The sequence below is a fragment of the Triplophysa dalaica genome, chromosome 3, assembly GCF_015846415.1.
Source record: "Triplophysa dalaica isolate WHDGS20190420 chromosome 3, ASM1584641v1, whole genome shotgun sequence".
Taxonomy (NCBI): Eukaryota; Metazoa; Chordata; class Actinopteri; order Cypriniformes; family Nemacheilidae; genus Triplophysa; species Triplophysa dalaica.
In genome coordinates this window covers 18887051-18910038 of record NC_079544.1, presented here as the reverse complement: position 1 = coordinate 18910038, position 22988 = coordinate 18887051, and the positions used below count along the sequence as shown (strand labels likewise).

At 41.0% G+C, this 22988-nt stretch overlaps 1 protein-coding gene across 1 annotated transcript; it reads right to left on the bottom strand.

Annotated features, from left to right (window-relative positions):
• Positions 1-1098: 1098 nt before the first annotated feature.
• basp1 (brain abundant, membrane attached signal protein 1) lies at positions 1099-15274 on the bottom strand. The gene is made up of 2 exons (XM_056740758.1): positions 15117-15274; positions 1099-2956 (listed from the first exon to the last, which is right to left on the bottom strand). The coding sequence occupies exon 2, from the start codon at positions 2947-2949 to the stop codon at positions 2359-2361; it is 591 nt and encodes a 196-aa protein (XP_056596736.1). The 5' UTR covers positions 2950-2956; positions 15117-15274; the 3' UTR covers positions 1099-2358.
• Between the last annotated feature and the right edge of the window lie 7714 nt (positions 15275-22988).

The window sequence follows — 22988 nt, the reverse complement described above, 5'->3', positions numbered from 1 at the left end:
GATATTACAGTCTTTAACTACAGCAATTGAAATGTTTAAGTATAAAAGCCATTTTGTCTATGGAAAGTTTCCAGAACGTATAGATTTGTGTCCCCACTGTTGTGTGTTTCTGTGTGTTCTCTCTTTCTGTCTTACAAAACGAAGTGACCGTTGCCATGGGATCAGAGGCTTAGCGACCGTTTCTAAGGCCCAAAGGCAGTCATACACGTATCCAGTCAACCCTGAGAGATAGAGAACAAGAGCAGATCTGACATCTGATAAACAAACAACCTTGTATTCAGATACTGTTCTACAAAATCCTTAAATAATGTTTAATTAAATCGTCTGTTTATTTACTCAAACCAAAACCAAAGCTTAAGAGACAGCCACAGATGAACTAAGGGTACAATATGACATGGATAGCAGGATATACAGTAGGCCTATGTATTTCTTTGAAAAGTATGATAACAAATACTATTCAAGAACAAACTGCCTGACTGCACTGCTCTCCTCCACAATTGAAAGAAGATAATAGGTTAAATAAGTTGAACTCTCCAAGCTCAGTTTGTAAAAACAAGATAAAATCAAGTTTACAGTATAATGCGCTTACAACAGAAGACTATGAGACACAGTACTAATAGACCTTAATTTGTTTGAACCCAAAATAGTCTGTTGAAATATCAAGATATCTGCTCTAGAAGAACAACCTAAAGAGAGATTCTCTCCTCTCAATCTGTTTTACACTCCACTCGGCAAACAGAAACTGTCTGTGGCCATCTGATCTGTGCTAAAATAAAGGCGTCTTTACACTCCAGTGTTCAGAAGACTATGACAGGGATCTGTGCGCTTACATTAATTCTGTGAAAAGATACAGTGCCACATAGGGATACTAAAAAAATGCAGGACCTAAAGTACAACGGATCTGATGTGGCTTTGGTTTCGTACGAATGAAATGTAAAAATTAAGTGACAAAATATCAAACCTTGCAGTCCCTTCAAACATCTAGATATTTGTCATGCGACTTAGATGACTATTAAAGGCCCGGTGTATGAAATTTAGCTTTTGATACCTTTAAAAGGTGAAGATTATCTGTGAGAACAAAAGAATGAAGACGTGAAATGATTTTCAATCTGTGGTTCTTTCTTTTTATTAATGTTGCTCCATGTATACAAGTACAGTTATCTGGATTCATCCATTTCATGTTTTTTTATTCTAACAGGGAGTTTGGGAAAGAAAAGGAATGATAGTGAAAGAAACAGATAGAAATAGAAAGAGGGAGTGCGTGTCTGTTTATTCAAATGAAATTTCACCTGTAGCAACATTTATCTTCACAGCAACCAAAAATACACAACAATAGGGCCAACCACTGACATGCAAAACACACACATTATTACACAACACACAGCACTCGCATTCATTCAGTATTTGGAGAGAATGATGTGTGTTTGTAAGAAGTGTGTCCTGTTCTGTGAGTTTGGAGGTCTGCGCTCTCTCTCTCGCTCTCTTTAATATCATGACAACTGCTGCTTTCAAAGAACAGAAAGACCAGAACTCCAAACACACACACACACGCACAAACACTTACAGATGCTCAAATTGTGCATCACTTCATAAACACCGCAAACACTCATTTTATACTTTGTGTCATACACTTTCTCTCATACTGTCTCCACACACACTGTCATACCTTTAACATGGTTAAACACATTAATACTTCTAACATTCAACAACACTGTATTTGTGTGTGTGTGTGTGTGTATGTGTGTGTGATGGATTGTGCTGTCCAATGATTTTCCACTAATACAGGAGAAAGAGTGAGAGAGAAAGAAACTTAGGTGAGAAGCAAAGACACAATGCCAATCACAAACTAGAAAGCGGCAAACAGGAACGATGAAATGTGTATCAGGGAGGCGGGACTACTAATACCACGCACACACACACACACACACGCATACAGTATATATTAACCCCACCCACTGCCATTACATCACACTCAAATGAAGGGAGGTAACGGCGGCAATGAAGGGATTCATGTTTCTTGTTCCACCCCCTCATTAAAATAGAGGTGGAGGAAAGGTACGAAGAGAGAGAGGGATAGAGAAAGAGAGAGAAAGAGTTGGGGGGCTGGTGGTTTGCATCAAAGTTCAATTTAAAAGATAATATCTTGACATAACTCGTTGGTCTTATCATCATGATCATGTCCATCAGCAAAACGATGATCAAAGTCCAGCCTGTTAAAATCATTATAGTTATTGTTACTATTATCATTATTTATATTATAATCACTGATGTTGTTTAAATTGGGCGGGCTAGTTTTATTATTTCAATTTGATCTTGCTTGCATTTTCACATTAATCTTGCCGTTCACTGTTCCTTCTGTTAATCTTGCACAGCCACTGCTTGCTCCTTATTAGGGGCGGGGCTGGTCTCCTTGGTGATTGGCTCTGCAGGGGTGGATTCTTTTGCGGGCGGAGCCTCAGTCTTTTTAGACTCAGTGTCAGCCTTGCTCTCCGTTGCTGTAGCTACAGGGGGGGCGGGATCTTTAGCAGGAAGGGCGGCCTCTTTCGCTGGCTCTTTCTCAGTTGCCGGGGTGGATTTTTCCTCAGCTTTGGCCGGAGGGGCATCAGGACTCTTGGCGGGTTCCGCTTTACCAGCCTCGGCGGTCTTGGATTCAGAGACTTTAGGAGCACTAGCATTAGCGTTAGCTGCAGGCTCATCCTTTTTCGCAGGGGCAGATCCTTTCTCCTCCTCCTTGGGAGCGGTGGAATTGCTCTCAGCACCAGGCGTGGCTTCTTTGACGGCTGCCGCCGTGTCATTGGTGGTCTCCGTGGTAGTGGTAGCTTCTTCCTTGTTCTCTTCTTGAGCTTCACCTTCCTCCGCCGACGCTCCCTCCGTCTTTGCGTCCTTCTCCTTTGCCTTCTCGTCGTTCACATTGTATCCCTTCTTCTTTTTGCTTAGCTTCCCTCCCATTTTACCTCTGAAATAGAGTAAGAAAACAATCAATGACCAAACAAAAACACCGCAATGTCTTTTTCTGCAGTTAGGTCTAAACAGTACATGTGCTTTCATCTCGATGTGCTTTGATGTCATAACTCATCTATGCTGTTGTTATATGTGACCCTGGACCACAAAAAAATAAGTAGCACATGTTTATTTGAAGCAATAGCCAACAATACATTGTATGGGTCAAAATTATAGATTTTTCTTTTATGCCAAAAATCATTAAGATCATGGTACACGAAGATATTTTGATAAAACTTGTGAGTGGATGAAGAAAAATTGCAAAGAAAAATGGTCGGAAACACGCAGTTTCTCGCTGCTGCCTCCTCTTTGAGAATTACCAACTTGAGTTTGGTGTCTATATATAAAGCTTACAATTTCCGTTTTCAAGGTTATTTATTCTCTACAACGTCATTACAGTAAGCCAATAGAGAGCATTAAAATAAACTTGTTTCTTCTTAGCAACAGCCTGCTACAGCGGCACGAAACTAAAGTAGGGATCGTATTTTTTGGGTATTGTGACGTTTACCTGAGTGAAACGAGTTCTAAAATGAGAAAAATAAATTTAGGACGGGACTTCATCCATCTAGAACTGATTGGATCATTGAAAGTTTGGCGTAGCCAACAAAATGGGAGCAGATTTAACTGCCAGTTTGCAATCAGTCAGTCATTGCACCCCGTCCTCGCGCAATTCCTAGTGACCAGAAGTGAAATAGGTTGTTATGAGGGGGGGAGGAGGTTAACGTTTTTGATTAAAGATTAAAAGTGTAAATGAATGATAAAATAAAAATGATGTCCACGCATTAATAATTTATAATAAATACTGTACCACTGTGTTAAACTATTGGAATTAGTATTTTTTATTTCATGCCGACATTAAAGGTGATTTTCTCAATATTTTGTTTATTTTGAACCCTCATTTTTCAGATTCCATACTCCAGACAAAAATGAATTAGATCTTTTAAAAAACTCAGATATTTTGCATAAGCAAATGGTGAAAGGAAAATTCTTACATTATTGACCCACCATCATGTCAGTCCAAACCTGTAAGACTTTCTTTCTTTCTTCTGCAGAACACAAAAGATACTTTGAGAAACGTTAACCAAACAACATTGGCCCCCACGGACTTCTACTGTATAGGCACAAATCCACGGATACATTTTTCAAAATATCGTCTTTTGAGTTCCACAGAAGAAAGAGTCATATACAGGTTTTGAACCACATGAGGGTCAAAAATAAATGTAGTGTATGATTCCATGTTTTATTCCACCCCCATTCAAAAAATGAAAAGACAAAATCTGGTCTGGTTGTTTAAATCAAGATTTAATCGGATTCATCAGATCAGGAGATCTCAAAACTGGCCACAGATTTGCCGAGCCACCAGAGATTTAAATGATAAATCAACATAATTGTTAACAACAACATCTCATGTGTTTCCCTGGAATTAGCTGCAAGAACAAAACCAGATAAGACAAATTGATACATAACTGTTAATCCATCAAGTCTCCTGAGCTATGAAAGCGCAACCATAGCGATAACAGCATTCCTCAGGGATTATTAGTGGAAGTGCTGCATGTCAAATGCAACTTGCCATGCATGATTAAAATAACATGCTCGGACATCAAATGTATTTCATGCTTTGAATAAGTACAGATGAAATCATATGCATCTCTGCACACAGGCCTTACACCCGTTCAATAATTTAAGAAAGCAGACAAAATGTAATAAACCTGCAGTATGTAATGTAGGTTTATTCTCTCTATTCAGCAGAGAGGTAAAGATGCTCAGCAATCAAAACTCAATCTCTATGACAAAGTCCATCAAACTTCTTTCATATCACACATCAAAACTATACATCATTAATCTGTAACCAGACTCTGTTGCTGATGCGTAGATAGATAGATCTGGGGAGGGAGGGTTACAGAGGATAGCATCTCTGTGCCGCACACAGTAACTACCTGCAATTCATAACCGTAGTTACCAAGCAACCCCGGTGGTCATGTGACCCATTCCCAAGAAGCAGCAGTGCAAACTCTCAGTTTCTCTCCCATCCTCCCTGTTGGTTGCTTTAGCGTTCCTGATCTCAGCAACCAGCTTTGTAATGACACACTTGCACAGACGCGCAGACAGAACGGTATTCATGTGTAGGAAATGTGTGACTTGACGGTTTCTTACGTATGACAATGGAAACATGGAAACTGTTTCTTTGCGGTGTGTCTGTAAGAGAACAATAGACACTATCTGTCCCGTCTCCTCTGATTCAAGCAGACAGCAGCACGCTGTTTCAGCGTTAAACAATACCTTGCAGTGTGTGCGTGTGTTCAGTGGGGTAGAAATTCACTTGTTTTATGAAACCTGCTGATTGAGAGTAAATATGATCCTGAAACGGCTTGTAAGATGTCCGTGCAGAGACTTTGTGCGAGTTCATAGTATTTGAAAACCCATCAGCAATTTCAGAATAAAAGTAAAAATAGAATAATAAAATACATGTTGAATCCAGACTAGGCCCCAGAACAGAGCCGCATGGTGGAGACTAGAGCCTAAGATAGAGCCGTATCATATGAATGTATCTGCAATGTAAATTATTGGTATAAAAATGTGTATGCTACTAAATCCCAAATTGCTTATGTAACTTTAACATACACACATTCACATTGGGCGTAGCAGGGGGGTGAAGAACTGGAGCAGAAAATCTGACCCAATCGCTGTTCTGTAACAGCGGTAAATCATGCTGAGAACACCAATTCATGGCATTTCATATTTAAATACCTTGAACTACAACAGATACATATCATATTACATTATCATTTTCTCATATTAGTTTAGCTCCTAATTCATAATTTATTTTTAGGTCGAAGAGATATTTAATGCAACAAATGCACACTAATGGACCCCAACATCACAAGTGTATGTAGGACAGGGCTAGTCAAAAGGCGGCCCGCCAATCATCTTTACCTGGACCTCCTTAACATTTCAAATAAGGGGAGAGACTTTAAGAAAAGTGTGCTTTAAATCAGTGGTTCCCAATCTTTTCTCCTTGGGCCCCCCACGAACATATGACAATTGGAGCTCCCCCAACCCCAACACATAATTGCTATTCCCATATATAGAAAGTTAATATAAATAAATTAAATTGTTAAGGCGAGTAATTTAAAAGATTTTAATGACATTTTTACTTGAATACTCAAACAAATGTTCAGGTTATTTTTCAGGCTACTGTCAATTACTGCTTATTTTACAAGGTGTCTTTTCATTTTACTTGGTTTCATGCTGATATTTACCAATTTTTCACTACAGAACACATATTCTGGCCTTGTCTTGTCTTCCCCTTCAATAAAACCTCAATTTAAGTAGGTTTTATCGAGCATCTAAACTTTTCTTCATTTCTGACGAAGAATCACAGAAATTAATGTTGGTTACAAGCAAGGCGGGACGAGAGCCGTGAGGGAACGCGAGTGATTAGTGTCAGCTGCGTTGCACCGGTCTCGCATCTCTCACGGAGGAGATCAGAAGCATGAAAGGATGAGCGACAGGAGTGTACAACGAGAGAGTACCAGGCCTGGATTTTTTTTAAATGTTTTATTATGTTTTTATTATGTTCGGCATCCTACTTTGTTTTGTGGTTTGTTTATTTTAATAAAAGTTGTTAAATGTTTGCCGTTCTCACCTCCTTCCTTCCTTACTTGGAACTGTGTTACAACGTTTCCCTTCTCTTTATTTTTATTTTTATGTTGACACGAACGTTGACGCCTGATAGAGGACAATTCTCACTTGAGTCGAGAACAGCCAATGTCAGTGCTTCCAGCTACCGCAAAGCCCTGTGTGAATGTCTGCCGATGGAGCCGGAAATTGATATATTTGTTTTATATAAGATATTTTTGACTGCATTATCTTGGCATTGTAAGCACATGATTTTTATATAAATGATTAGTGGAACATTTTATGCAACTTTATTTAACCTCAATGTATGTCAGCTCCCGCGCCACTCATGTGAACTCTGGGACCCCAGCTTGGGAATATATATAATACATATAATAAAGATGTGCCTAATACATATCCGGCACATCTTTAAAAGTCCAAAACGCTGCTACATTCAATACAAAAGTAATTCCTGCGGCTCATAATGATTTACGTCTTTCAAAGCGATTTGATCGGTCAGTCCAAGAAACTTAATGTTACTTACAACGTTATAATCAGAAATGCATTGTGCAGCCATAGACAATCGGTTTGCACACGCGATAGGTTGTGTGTTTAAAATGGGTTTTGTGCCCTTGAAAGTAGGATAACTGTAGGAAGTGTGAACTGTTGTTTCAGATAAGGGGAAAACGATGTTGTTTTTATTACTGCATTCATTATGTGTTGCGCCTATATTTACGAAAAATAGCAGTATACAAAGGATCTGCCCGATAAGTGCCACCCGAAGATGTGAAAGTAGTGTTCAGTTTCTTGCACAGATAGATCAATTGATTTGCTTTATAAGACGCTACTTTAACGTCACAAGGGGCAGGGGGATTACTTTTATGTTGAATGTATTTGCGTTTTTACTTTTATTGATTAAACCTTAATTCAGCCAAATATCTTCTTGAAAAAACAGTGCCATCTTGGATGTACTGGACTCTTTTTTGGGATAAAGTAACACATTAAGGAATATAAAATACAATTAGAAAGACAATATCCCTTGTAATTTAATATCATGAAAAGGCACAAATACTGGATGCAATATTTGTGTGCATGTTTTTATATATGGCCTATAAGTAACAGCAACAAAAAAACAGTATAAAAGGACCAAAACGCAGTAAATAGCCTAACAGAAATACAAAACAGCAGAAGAAAGGAGGATATGCTAAAAAAAACTGGCCCGCATCCTATTAATACTTTTGGAATCTGGCCCTCAAAGAAAAATAGTTGAAGACCCCTGATGTAGGATAACAAAACTAGCATCTAATAGCTCCAGGTCAGCAGGGGGCAGCGTGGCACTTGTTTATTACAGACTGGACACAATTAATGAAGGAAAGTATGAAGTGAACGTGCCAGTCATAGAGGATGACACGCACTAATAACTCTTGACCTGTTCTCAAACAAAACACACCTATACGCACACACACACAAGCTCATAACCCTAGAGATGTGCTCAAACAAAACACAGACTAGCACATTGTTGCTCCGGTCACTTTGCAAATAGGAGACCAAGCTAATGAATAACTTCAATGTGCAGATACTGAAACTGGAAGCACTTGTTCTTTGTTTGACTGGCTGAATGATTTGATGAATAAATAGTATAATTAAACCTTAACCAGGTTAACCATGTCCCGTTGACGTTTGAATCTCTTTTACGAGAGAGAACGGGCCAAAGAAAGCAGAAACTTACATAATACGAGCTAAATTCAAATACAAGTCATATAAACATAAGAACACGCATGCGTGTAAATTAAAAGAACAAATAGTGGGCAATAATCATCATTTGGATTGAAGGCCCATTTTTAAATCACTAAAGGCAGGTTACAACAAGAACAGGTACTTAAAAGTACAAAAGAAAATGATAATCAGGGAGCCCTCCGAATATGGCCTCATAAATAAATATATATATATATATATACACACAAGTGTTTATGTATAGAATGGGTGAACCAGCAACTTTACGATTCAATTGTTATTTGTGGAAATGAGTCACATTATTGTGATTGATTGATTATTCTTGTTCATGTTCACACAGATCATTTGAAAAAATTGATAGAGTAAAGCTGAAGAACAGATGTGCTTCAAGATAATGTCTGTTTTTCTGAAATATTCCACTTCAGGTTTTGATGTTTCATTTCTAAAGTCAAAAATAAAAGTAGCAGACAGTGTTTGTTCGAAACCAGAACTGTGTGTGGTGATCCCAGCTTCCTGTTCTGAGATCAGCATACACGCCTTAGATTCTTATTAACCAAGGAACTGTTACCTGTGCACTAACTATTAAAGCAAAGTTTTGACAAGGGCTAATATGACATTGCAGTATTTATAGTTTCCTTCTGAAATGCCAAAAAAATGTCAGGTTTACCTCTGACCACACTTAAAATTTGAGCGAATGTATCTCAAAGACATAAACATGCACTTTCTTTTGCCTTTTTTTTTAAGGTCCATTTACATTTACGCAATTGGCAGACGCTTTTATCCAAAGCGACTAACATTGCTTTGTCCTATACATTTAACATAGGTGTTTGCAATCCCCTGGGATCGAACCCACAACCTTGCATTTTTAACGCAATGCTCTTACCAATGAGCTACAGGAAAGCTAGAGAGGTCCAGAGAATGAAATGTAGCGCCATCCAGTGGTGAGGTTGCGAATTGCAACCAACGGCTCATTCCTCACCCTTCCCGTTTGAAGCACTACGGTGGCTGACAAGGGACTAAGATGTAGTCTTGTTTTCGCTTCTTTGCAGAAGGAGATAACATATTTACGAAACGTGCTCTGTTGAGCAGTTTGTCCATTTAGGGCTACTGTAGAAACAATATGCCGGGGACGCGTGGTGCATGTAGATAGAAATAGCTCATTCTAAGGTAATAAAATAGTCTTCAAACACCTCTGAAGACATAGTTATGTATAGTATATTGCATTTCTATCAATAGATCCTCTCAATTACACATTGGACCTTTAAACACTTCATGTAATTGTATAATTAAGATAAATAAGTTGTTTTTCAAAATCTAGTCAGCAGTCCGTCTACCACATACATAGGTACTTACAAACTGACACAGACCCTCATTTAAAGGATTCTACACATGTTCTACATGTCATTTAAACAAAATTAGACTCAACTCACAATTTATTATTAGTTGTCACAAATAAACAAAGCAAGAATAGACTGAATAGTAATTCAGTAATAATAAGAATGATTCTGTTTTTAATAAAAAAAGATTGTGCAATGGAGTATTGACTACTGACTGCAGCACACCAACAAAGTCTCACGGGAATTTGTGACGAAATGTAATTTTTGATTCGTGTTCCCTTTCCTTTTGTGTCACTCAGCAAGACATTTTCAGTGTCACCCAGCACGACTTTCAATCTAACGTATTTTATTACAAAGTATATTTTATACGTATAAATATTTATCAATGCAATCTGATGGGAATTCGTACCTGTTTTACGAGGTTGCTCATTGGTGTAAATTCCTACAATCTCATTCATGTTTTTTTTATGATTTGACGTTGGGTTAAGGGGCCAGTTTAGGGTGGGCCTTTGTCATTGCTTTGCCACCTCTTAAAATGTGTGCGCTTTTAGCTAAATTAGCCTTCGCGGCTGGGATTTTAGGTTTGTGGTGGGTGAGGTGTTGATTAGCCACCTCCTTAAATACGTATGACTTCCTTTGATATCAGATTATAAATATATAAACGTAAACACACATACTCTGTGTACTGAAAGTCGAGCTGAGTGACATGAAAAAAAAGGGGGAAATTTGTGTCCATGAACACTAAACAATAGATTGAAAATGTTGTGCCTATGCCATGAGACTGGGCTGAACACACAGACTCAACTGTTCTGTTGGTTTTTTAATATCTTGACCACAGTACTGCAACAAAAGAATCAATGTTTAATAAACAGTTACATATATTACTAGTATGAGTTATTAGAATAATGAAGTACAGCACATTGTCCTATATTAGAAACTAATGAGAATGCAGCACTGTACAATTTGGACTTGAAATTTCATATTTTTTTCACACACACACATCAATTCCTGTAGTATAATAAAGGAAAACATAGGTTTGGGATAAGGACAGTGATGGTATGGCACAAGATAAGTCACAGTTGTAAGGTAAGTGGCTCTTTATACTCTTGAGGTATGATTGACTGGAAACGGCACACCAACTCCATTCAGAACATTTGTTTAGAATTCCAATGAAATCACATCCGTAAAATTCCACAGATTTTCCTCTTAATTCAGTTCAGACAATTCAAAAAGATTCCATCTAAGCACAGCCACAGGTGTGCATTTATAGTCAAAAGCTTTTTACATGGCCCATTGAATCAGAATTTAGTATCTGAAGTATCCTTTTATAATAAAGCGTTAAGACAGCATCTTGTGAATCATGAAAACTTTGACCTGGTAAAAATCCTTCATCCCCCCCACACACAGAGCATCTCTCCGGATGGAAATTGCTCTAATGAAAACAACAGAGAGGGAACATAAACACCACTGGCAGACCAAAACACACACACAAAGACCTTGAGATTCTTGCTTCAACAATGTAGTGACCCCACATTATTCTGATGACTGTTTAGCTGCTCGCTGAAGGAAAAATGCACTGTGACTGAGTGTGTGTGTTTTTTTTTATACTGTCATCGTTCCCGAAGACACCCTCGCCATTCCTCTACAGTAACACACAATCTCTTAACCTCACCCTAGCTTTCTGATGTGTAATGACTTTAGACCTTACATGATCTCTCATTTATATAGAAGAGCCTATACAGTATCTGTGATGTTACATATCTGTAAAGCTCTTTAAAGATAAGACAGGCACATAATGCGGTCTTGAATATCTGCGATTTAGCCCTAGTCTAAACATAATTCCTACATCACCAGAAAAAAAGGGACACGCAAATGTACAGTGTTTAATATTTTCATTCTTGAGGGAAACTGGCTGTCCAAACAAAAGGACACAGCATTGTTCTTTAAAACAGGCCTTGGTTATATACAGTGTCTGGTTTGGCCTTCACTCCTCCTCCCATATCCTTTCTTAAGGCTCTAAAAGTGGGTTTAGAAAAGAGCGCATCAAGCATATATATGGTGAAAATGTCAATCTTTTTGAAATAGTACACCTTTTTCAATATCGCCCGTCACTAAATAAGACTTATTTCCATTTTTACAAAATTACATTGTCTTGTGTATCCTGCCTAATGTTCCTGAACAGTGTGCATCTCTCTCCAAGGGACTATAACAGACAGGTGGGGTCAGTGGGGGTCTGGCCTTTGATTGGCTGTTGCCGTAGGAACCATAGGAGAGCTGCCATTCTGGCTCATTCTTGCAGTTCCTTCAGGTCATTGCCATGGAAACCAAGAGAGAGATTCCATGATGACACACAGAATATCACAATCAAAAATCTAAGCCGCTTGTTTCCCTCAGGGAACCATTCATAATTAACACAATCATGCACGTAAGTATTCAGACACATGTGGTTAACTTGACAAATTTGCATCAAGTTGATTCTCAACAGTTTTAACACATCAAATGTCCTGGCCATTTGCTTAAGCACTGAAATCCCGCTAAATGAATATTCAGAAAGTATATATATGCATATAATGCAGTTTTGTTTGTAACTGTGAAAAAAGAAAAGGCTCAGTAGTTCAATTCTGCTGGTTCATAAACCCACCAATCACATTCCACCCAGTGCACACAGACCACAAAGCATGATGGGACAGAATCTGACCAGTGACTGACACCAAAACTTATCAAGTGTTGCCAGCAACACTAAAGCTGCCCGGGGAAAACATCACATAAAAGAATGCTCCACTAATCAGAAGTAGTTAAAAACGGTGTGACAGAATGGGTAAGTATACTTTTTTTTAAACACGCAGGACCAAAAATAACATTGAATGCATCTCTAATTCTGGACTGTCTCAGATGTGCCTGACTTAACTGTCCCTTTAAATGATCTTCTTCAAACACGCGCACATACAAACACAGCTCTGCTTGGCTGAGCTGCTTCTCTGTCAGTGGCATCCTGCCTTCTTCCTGTTTCTCTCTCTCTTTCTGACAAAATGTGAATCATGATCAAAATATAAAGATCAAAAGCACCTGGTGCGCCAAATTCAGTAAGACATTTCAGAAAAATAAACACTATACATACTTCAGCATTTCTGATGAGCTTTGTGTTTCTAATGAACAGATAATGAAGCATTATTTTTCCTCAACTCACCATCTTAAACTACACAAACTTCTCTTTCCCTCCCTCTCTTTCTTTCTCTCTAAAGCATACTCTGTACAACTCACAATAGACATATATTGATATGTATTGATATCTATATAGATAGTTCTTCTCATTACTGGCTTCATATCAAACAGAACAGTGATATTAGACATAACTCTATACACAATCTTCTTAATGCAGCCGTCTCAGGATTACGAGACTAGTCCTGCTTTCATGTGTTCTTATGACAATAATCTCCAGCTGGGTTTGGAATTTCGGTTCTACACGCCTACAAACACACCTGAGCACACTAGTAATTCACCTGACTGCTATTCTTACTTCTGCACACAAAGGGAGTTTAACTATAACATCTTATCTGTAATATATCACCATATAACCATTATATAAATAATCAAACCGCTTTATTTAACAGCCCTAGGAATGCTCAACATGACTAGATTTGAGTTACCAAGTGCCTGCTTTACAAGGGGAAGATAAGGGAGACATCACTTTATACTGTGTAAACATCTACATACATTTACTCAGGTGACAATTTCTGTTGGATATTTCCAATTGTAATACAATAACGCCTTGAACTTTTTTGCAAAGAACAATTTATTTGCCATATCTTTGGTTAACTACACTAATGATTAAACTTCCTGGTCAGTTTTATGCAACAGTATCTTTAAGCACTTAACACACACAGACTTCTGTTTGCAGTTTGTGTTTTGTTTGAAAAAAAAATATCAAATGACTAAAAATTGTATATTGTTATAAAGAATTTCCCTGTGCTCATATACTACGTCATAGCTATTACAAGGCCGTCGTCTTAATGGTCACCTCAGACATTTCAGCGCTCAGTTTTCAGAGGGTTTGGTCTGATGTTTCCTGGTTGAAGCGCGTGACTCATTTAAGGGGTTTAATGTGTCAACTCTCAATGTGTCAACTGCACCTTTTCTAAAATTGGCACACAATCAGCTCCTTTTCGAAAAAAGCCCGAAATATCAGACTGATTACAGCAGAAATTGTGAGAAAGAAGCGATGTTCTTGCGCCCCTACAGGAATTCACAAGGGGTGTGAGCGTGCGCTCGTTTTTCTCACTGGAAAACCAGAAGGCGAGCGCGCGGTCACTCGGTTCATTGTCTGCGGCAACGCCGTAAAACGTAAATTGAACAAATTTTGTCTTCATAAAATGGAAAATGATTTCTTCCTGTACTCAATTTAATAAAAAAGCTCTTCATAAAATATACCACATTAGAATGCCAATGTATAGAGAAACAGGGGGTAAAAAGCATCTGTTGTCCATCCACACCCTACGCGCAATGCGCATGTGCTCCGCGGAGACAAAGGATCAGACAATTACGAATGTACATCGAGATAATAAATAAATAAACAATAACCATGATAAAAAAAACACATTGATACAATTAGGTATAAAAGCAATAGATTCCATTTCACCTAACATTGGTGGGGGTTTAAAAGGTTGAGGAAAAACAGGTACTTTTAAACATGTTGGTATTACAGTGTCGTTAAAAATCGGGATGTACCTGTAAAGCTTAATTATAAATATGTACCATTTGTATAATATCCATCAATAAGTATCTGTTCTGTAGTATGTGCGCGCGTGTGGGTGGATGAGAGTGCGCGCACGCGTGTGCACCAGTTAAATGTAGCGCTGAAAAATGTGCTCCAGCACTTCTCTCTAACAAAAGAGGATGCAATCCGCCTCTCTGTCAACAGAAATGCATCGTTTGACTCTTTATTCATAACATAACGACCCTCGATATAAAACAATGAGTTTAAAGGTAAAATCCAGTAATTTATTAATTTGCGCATAAGAAAAAACCTTTTCACTCCTCCTATTTCCTTAATAATTTGTGAGGCTTTTTTGTTGCACATTAGAAATAATTCATTCCGTGTTGAAAAAACGACTGATGCGCGCTCACGGACAGCGCTTCTCTGGCCGCACACGCCCCTCTCCACTCTCAGATCAGCCGCGTGAATTCCGTGGCTGACTTAAATCTTTCCTCCAGAAATAAAGCATCCAGAAAACACACTCCCTCTTATTCACGCTTGGAGACGTACTAAATTGTGTACATAGTTTGAATAAACTCCCGGTTTGTCACCGTGCGATTTGAAATCACCAAATAGAGATGGTGAACCAAGCTGATCTTATTGATCATAGACAGTCCAACTAGAATAAAATTGCCAATAAAAAACAAAATCTACTGAAAAAGTGAAAGTCTTACCGTCGGCGGTGGCCTTTCCTGTCGCTCGTTAAACAGGCGTCTTCTGTGTTTTCCAGTGGGGTTTTTTCTGTGCGCGTTGATTCGGTGGGTTTATATGGACTGCTCGGTGCGTGTCTCGCACTGCATTTCTCGCGCGCACTCTCGTATTCGGTTTGGGGGCGGGGGGCGCGCGACGAGCTTCGAGCCACTGAGGACGAGACACGGTTGCGCGCCACACGGTGATCAAACACACGAAACACTCATTTCTTTTAAATACGTTCCAAACACAGTCATTTTTCGTCAGCAAGTTTATTTAGTTGTTTAAACAGTAAGATATAAAGCAACATCAATTATGTTTTATTATACTACAGTGTGCAATACATTTAAAATGCTCATACACTTATGCCACCTTATATTGAGTCGTAAAATAAGCACGCTCAGACACTCAGAAGGCAAATGACTCAATGAATCTAACTTTTGTCTTTCCACGCCCCCTGCTGAGAGCAGTCAAAACTGCACTGGACAGAAATAAACTGTGAACTTGTAACGGCAGGCCAGAGAGTTAGGGTCCAACGGTACCCGGAATTAAACCGCTGGCCGGAGGAGAAGAATGAACACGAGTCCATTAGATAGGCATTTCCAAAACCTTTAATAGCGGTGTTCACCCGCGCTCTTTGAATACACATACAAAAGGAGCGGGTACAGAAAAGGGAAACCAAAAACACTCTGGTACCGTCACAAACAAAGAAAATAATGTACACACGTGGTCAGCGGTAGAGCTAAACACAACCATCAGTCTCCGTCACCTCTCTGCAACCACGCGTACTCGCACACGAGCCCGTGCATGCGCATCACAGCATCATCTTAAAGGCACATGCACACTAAAACATTAGGTGGCCGTTACAGATTCCCCCTGGCAAAAAAAAGCTGTCCCCAGCTGCACACAACAGAAAACAAGCACAGCTTAAAACAAAATGAAAAGTTGTTGAAATAACCCCACAGGAGATATAATGGAGGACGTATCAATCAGGCACACATAAGCATACATGACAGCATAAACAGACAAAAAAAAACCATAGTTTACTACAACACATGGTTAATGAAAAAAAACATGTAAACAATCAACCGAAGGCACAAACACAGTCTTCACAAGACATTGTTTAGTTGCAATAACACATGAACACAATTTGAACAGTGTCCATTTTTTCAATGGCAAAATTCAGTATTTGTTTAGCTTACCTAGAAAAAGTAAACATCAAGGCCACAGCATTACCAAACATATGAACTTACATTTGCACAATATACATACTATTTAAGGTCCAGCCTGTCAGTGTGGTACACATTCGTCCACCTATTTGTTGACCAATCAGAGGTGATTCTCGGAGCATCCCGGGGTCTCAAGTCATAGCGGCAAATGTCAGGACAGGCGCCAGCATCAAGCAAATTGACGTTTTGAGCATTAAAGGTTTCCTGCGGGTCAGCCACTCCTTCAACACTGTCCACAACAGATGACAGATCGCAAACCTTGGTGCTCCCAGGGGCCGCACACTCATCGTCCAGTTGCAATTCAGAGACATACATGTCAACAGGATCAGCACTAGCGTCATAAGGCACGTCTGACAACAAAACATCAGCCAACGCATCCACAGCAGAACCGTCCGTAGGCTCAGTCTCGGTTTCAACACCCGAGTCCCAGGTACGAAAAGGTAACAGATTCACCACATGAAATACACCTGCGTCCCTTCCTGTGTCCACATCAATGAGCTTATAGTTCACTTCTGAGAGTTTTTGCGAAACACGAAAAGGGCCAGAATAGACAGGCGCCAGCTTAGCAGTGAAGTTTGCCAGAGCATCCGAGCGGGGATGGGTTTTTACTCTGACCAAGTCATCTACAGCGTAAGAAACAGGACGACGCCTCCGATCATAGTACTTTTTCCTTTTGGCATGGCTGTCCTCCAAAATGGATCGGGCATGATCATGTGCTTCCCTGAGGGATGACTCCAAGCTTTCTGGATATGGAATGCCAGGCTCATCGGTGCCATCACAGTTCGGCTGAGTGATAACGTCAAGAGGAGTATTCAGTTCACGTCCATACAGCAACATGGAAGGGCTGTGGCCAGTACTTTCGTGACGAGCCGTTCTCAACGCAAAGCAAATTTGGGGTAGGTAACGATCCCAAGCAGTGTGCTTGTTACCAACATAAGCACGGATGGCGGTCTTCAATGAGCGATTCACCCTCTCTGTTGCATTAGTCTGTGGGTGATAAGCAGTCGTAAGTCTGTGTTCCGACCCCAGGGTAGCGAGTACATGGTTAAAGAGCTCACTGACAAACGGAGACCCCCTGTCTGAGATCAGGTAAGTAGGCGCACCGTGCCGCGCAAAGACCTCGCTTAGCAACTTGCTGGCGGCCACTTGAGCAGTAGCCTCTCTCACGGCACAGACCTCCACCCACTTTGAAAAGTAGTCCACAAAGACCAGGATATAGGCGTTCCCACAAGATGAGCGAGGCAATGGCCCAACGAAGTCTACCCCCGTATATTCCCAGGGTTTTTTCGGGCAGATGGGAATCATAAACCCAGCGGGTTTCTTCTGACTTGGTTTTGTGAACTGGCATACAGAGCAGGAGGCGACATATGACTTAACATCAGATGCCAACTTCGGCCAGTAAAATCTGAGCTTCAGCCTCGCTACAGTCTTTGACATCCCTAAGTGACCAGCCATAGGGTGATCATGGAAATATTCCAGCAGACTCCTTTTCATGGCCATAGGCGCATAAAGTTTCAGGCGCTTCATAGGATGAAGATTACAGGATGCTTTGTCATCCACAAAGTACAAGAGTCCGTCTTGAATCTCAAACTGAGACAACTCTTCACCATTACTCTCATCCGTTCCCTCCAACATCCGCAGAAGGCCACCTGTGACGGGATCATTCAGTTGCATTTGTCTGAGGTGTCCCCGATCCGAAAAAATCACTGGAGGTAACGTACGTAGATCAAGGCCCCCAATAATGGCGTAATCGGGGAGAATTTCCAAGGGCGCCTCACACGAAGGAACCGGGTTTCGGGAAAGAGCATCAGGCACACGATTGGTAGAACCAGGTTTATGAATGATGGCAAAGTCAAAGTCCTGCAACCGGAGAGACCATCTAGCCAGCCGGCCAGACGGGTTTGGGCGAGACATTAGCCATCTGAGGCTGCTGTGGTCCGAAAAAATAGTCACGTGAAGACCCTCGATATACGGCCGGAAATGTTCCAGAGCCCATATGACAGCCAAACACTCTTTTTCCGGCGTGGAATAAGGCCTTTCAGACTTGTGGAGGGAGCGGCTCGCATAGGCTACCACAACCTCTCTGCCATTGTCGTCTCTCTGCATGAGGGCAGCACCAAGCCCAACGTCACACGCGTCTGCATGGATAAAGAAAGGATTCGAAAAGTCCGAAAATCTCAAAACAGGTGCAGAAGTCAGCCTGTCTTTAAGAAAAGTCATGGCCGCCTGACATTCACCAGACCAAACAAAGGGCATGTCGGTTCTGGTGAGCGCGAAAAGTGGCTCGGCATGGCGGGCGTAATCAAGGATAAAGCGTCTATAGTAGCTTGTGAGTCCCAGAAATTGTCGGACCTGCTTTACACTGGTAGGGGCTTTGAAATCAATCACTGCCTTTACTTTTTCCGAGTTAGGCAGGATACCTCCCGCAGTTATGTTGTACCCAAGGAACGTGAACTCGCTTCTGCAGAACTGGCACTTTGCCAGCTTAACAGACAGCCCGGCAGATTCCAGCCTGGTAAGAACATCTCTTAGGTCAACAAGGTGCTGCTCAAAAGTAGGCGAGGCCACCACGATATCGTCCAAGTAAACGGAGCATGATTTGTATATAAGACCCGCAAGGACAGTGTTCATAAGCCTCTGGAATGTGGCAGGTGCGTTGCACAATCCAAAAGGTAAGACACGAAACTGGAATAAGCCACAATGAGAAATGAAAGCGGTCTTATGCTTAGAACCTTCTGCCACGGACACCTGCCAATAGCCTCTGGCCAAATCAAGGGTGGAAATGAAGTTACCCCTAGCCAGAAAATCGAGAGATTCGTCAATCCTCGGAAGAGGATATGAGTCCTTAACCGTGAGCTTATTCAATGCGCGATAGTCCACGCAGAACCTTGGCTCCCCTGACTGCTTTGGGACAATTACGACAGGAGCAGCCCAAGGACCCGAAGCAGGTTCGATTATCCCTTCATTTAACATGTCCTTGATTTGGGACTCAATGAGTTCTTTTTTTGCAGGAGAAGTACGGTAAGGGGCCAGGTGAGCAGGCTTTGCATCACCTGTATCGATATCATGTTCCACAAATGAGGTCCGTCCCAATCGTCCATCAAATAACCCACTGAAGGTCTCCAGAAGGTCAGATAATTCTACTTTCTGCTCAATGTTTAGAGATGATTCTTCCAGTTTCTCTGACAGACCAGAAGCGCTGACCCCCAAGCATGTTAGATCATGACCAGGAATCAAGTCGGTACCCTCTAGCTCCTCAAGGGGCCCTGGCACATCCCCAAGGACCACTGTCCTGGATGGGACATGAAGTGTGACAGAAGATCTCAACATAAAATCCATACCAAGTATGACAGGAGAAGAAAGATTTTCGAGAACAGCAAAACGATGATAGAAACGTTGACCCATGAAACCCAAAAACAGCCAGAGCATACCCAGTGGGCAGCAGGATGCGCCATCTGCAAGCTGAAGGGGAGGTGCGGACCATGGTTTCATTTTAGTGTCCCCCCCGGGAATAGTATGTAGAACTACTGACTGTACCGCAGACAGGGACGCGCCAGTATCCAGGGTGGCATCAAAAGCTTGGCCGTAAAGGTTCACTTTCACTCTGAACGGAGTGTTCCAATGGGACGTGGAAACAACATCCTCCATATGACACAGAGTAGGTCGGACATTTATTGAAGCATCAGAGAAACGAGGCACACTTACTTCCTGGAGGGAGGATTGCCCCGTCTGAACGTCCTCCCCCCTCTGAAGTTTCCCCCTTGGTCAAAGTCTGAGGCCACATTTCCTTCCACATAGGCCTGATCAGAGCCATCCATTCTTGCTAATTCAGGCACCCTATTTTTAGTGTCACCACGTAGTTGCTGAGGTTCCAATGGGGGCAACTGCGACTTCGCCCTTGGACCACAGTTAGGGCAAGTCCGAGCAGTAAAACCAGGCAAAGAGCATCTGAAACAATAAACAGCCCCTGAGGGTGCAACACCACCACATGTCTGTGATGGAAACCCAGAACTTGGGCCGAGGACTGTATGAAGCTCGTGAGCCCGCAAAAGGAGGTCCATGACTGACTGTATGGGTGCACCATATAGGGCGACTCTGTATTTCTCAAGTACATGTTTCCTTATCAAGTCTATTTGTTCTTGTTGGGGTGGAGGGGACTTTAACTTGCGAAATTCACCCAACATGTGAGCAACAAAAGTTGGAAGTGGCTCGTCCGGCATTTGCATGCGGTCGAGAATGCCTCTTAAGATACGTTCTTGGTTGTCTGAAGGTAGAAAGACAGTTCGAAAGAACTCACAGAACTGTGCCCAGGTGGTCACATGTGTGCTTAGGATTTTAAACCATTTCCTTGGCTCCTTCGACAGGAAACGAGGGAGCTCAAGAAGAATCTGTGCATCCGTTAGATCCAAGGAAGTTCTGTAAGTATTAAGCAACTCAAGCCATTCTTCGGGATTTAGGGAGCCATCAGCTGCAAACACCGGTGGTTCGAGTCGCGATTGGAAGAGCATAGAGTTCAGCACATTGGCAGTGGTATTCATATCCACCGCAAGTGGAATGGTACATATGGGTGTGTTTCCATGAGCAGCACTGACAGGCACTGACCTTAGGGCTGCAGGAGCCAGACCGGCATTGTAAGGCGTTGAGCTGGCCCTTGGAGGCGGTTGTGAAGTAATAGGTTTATCACACTCTTGACGAACCAAACAGTCCAGCATGCCTTTTTGTAGGGCAAGTGACTCGCGAAGGCATCGCTCCAGTACTGCCATCTCTGCTTGCAACAGCTTAACTTGGGCATGTAGATCATCCCCAGAGTGCCGTGGCCTCACCTGTTGTGGAAGAGAGTCATCGACTGCGGAACAATCAGATATAGTTAGATCATTCTCAAAATCAGGGTGAGTAGCCATTGCGTACAATTAAAATGTCAAATAATCAATGCTACACAATGTTTTTTTTTCCTCACAAATAAAATTAGTCAAACCCAGCAATACGCCATAGCATAGTGTGCACACCCACAAGAAATATCTGCAATAATTTTTCAGAAATATTTTCAGACAGTTATCATGTCAGGTTCAGAAAAAGTCAGCAAAACAATTATGATTGCACCCCAAAGGTCCTTGGAAGAGGGGATATAGTCCAGAAAAAAAACAGGGGTGTATGTTTCACGCACAATTTCGCTTGAAAATTCCACAAAGTCCACTTTAAACTGCCGCCCGGAGACTTGTTGCACGTAGCGACGGACAGCAAAAACAAATGTCCTCAATCTTCAGGTAATCCAAAAAACAATATAGGTGAACCGTCGAAAAAAATATAAACACAGTACCTTCACATCAATCAAACGCCAACCGCATGCTCTCCATAGTTAGCAAGCTAGTCGCGACACGGTCCGGTGCAGCGGCTTCAGCGCGATCAAAACAACAGCAATGTTCGAGGATGGAATCAAAAAAAATTAAAATAATTGTCGGTAAGAATCCAGTTGTTCGGGCGCCAATTTGTAACGGCAGGCCAGAGAGTTAGGGTCCAACGGTACCCGGAATTAAACCGCTGGCCGGAGGAGAAGAATGAACACGAGTCCATTAGATAGGCATTTCCAAAACCTTTAATAGCGGTGTTCACCCGCGCTCTTTGAATACACATACAAAAGGAGCGGGTACAGAAAAGGGAAACCAAAAACACTCTGGTACCGTCACAAACAAAGAAAATAATGTACACACGTGGTCAGCGGTAGAGCTAAACACAACCATCACTCTCCGTCACCTCTCTGCAACCACGCGTACTCGCACACGAGCCCGTGCATGCGCATCACAGCATCATCTTAAAGGCACATGCACACTAAAACATTAGGTGGCCGTTACAAACTTTGTAAAAAATGAGTGCAGGGATGTAAAAACATGCGGTGGTGGAAGGAGTACTGGAAATTTGTACTGGAGTACAAGGACTGTTACATTGCTGAAATTGCACTCAATGACAAGTAAAAGTACTGGTGTTATAAAATTAATTGAATGAAAGTAAAAATTACTCTTCTCAAAAACTACTCCGAGTACTAGTTACACGTTACTTCTTAGGCGGTGTTATTTGTTGAATTAAGAATAATCAAATGTATATAGAAAATAGCTACTTTTAATAAAACGCATCTTTACCTTACTGATAAAACTTATAACTGGATACAATTCAGACAAAAAAAACATTCAATGTGTTGTTCGGTCTGTCTGTCTATTATGAGCCCAGTTTTCCAGGTAGAACCATTATACACTTCCAACACTGTTCAATAATCTGCACTAGCTCCCAAATAAGAGACTCAAATACTGCATGCAAAAAAAATGCAAAACATTTGTAACCCAAATTGCATTGGATTATCATTAACTATCATATCTGTAGAGGAGCTGGTTGATCAATTACTGAACCTCAAGCCATCACAGGTGTATACTGACATTATTTCTTAGGTGACGTTAGAACAAAAATGATTTTTACCTGGAGTTGTGGTCCATGGTTTTTCATGGTTCATGTCTTTCAAAATATAGATAGATGCAACATAAAAGTAATCCCTGCGGATTCTTTCGATGTAATAGTGTTTTATTAAAGCGAATCGATCGAACTGTGCAATTTGCGAAACTGCTTCGCATGCGTTACAAT

Bases quoted from the DNA above. Each gene is read 5' to 3' on its own strand.
- basp1 (XM_056740758.1), bottom strand. From the start codon at position 2,949: ATGGGAGGGAAGCTAAGCAAAAAGAAGAAGGGATACAATGTGAACGAC.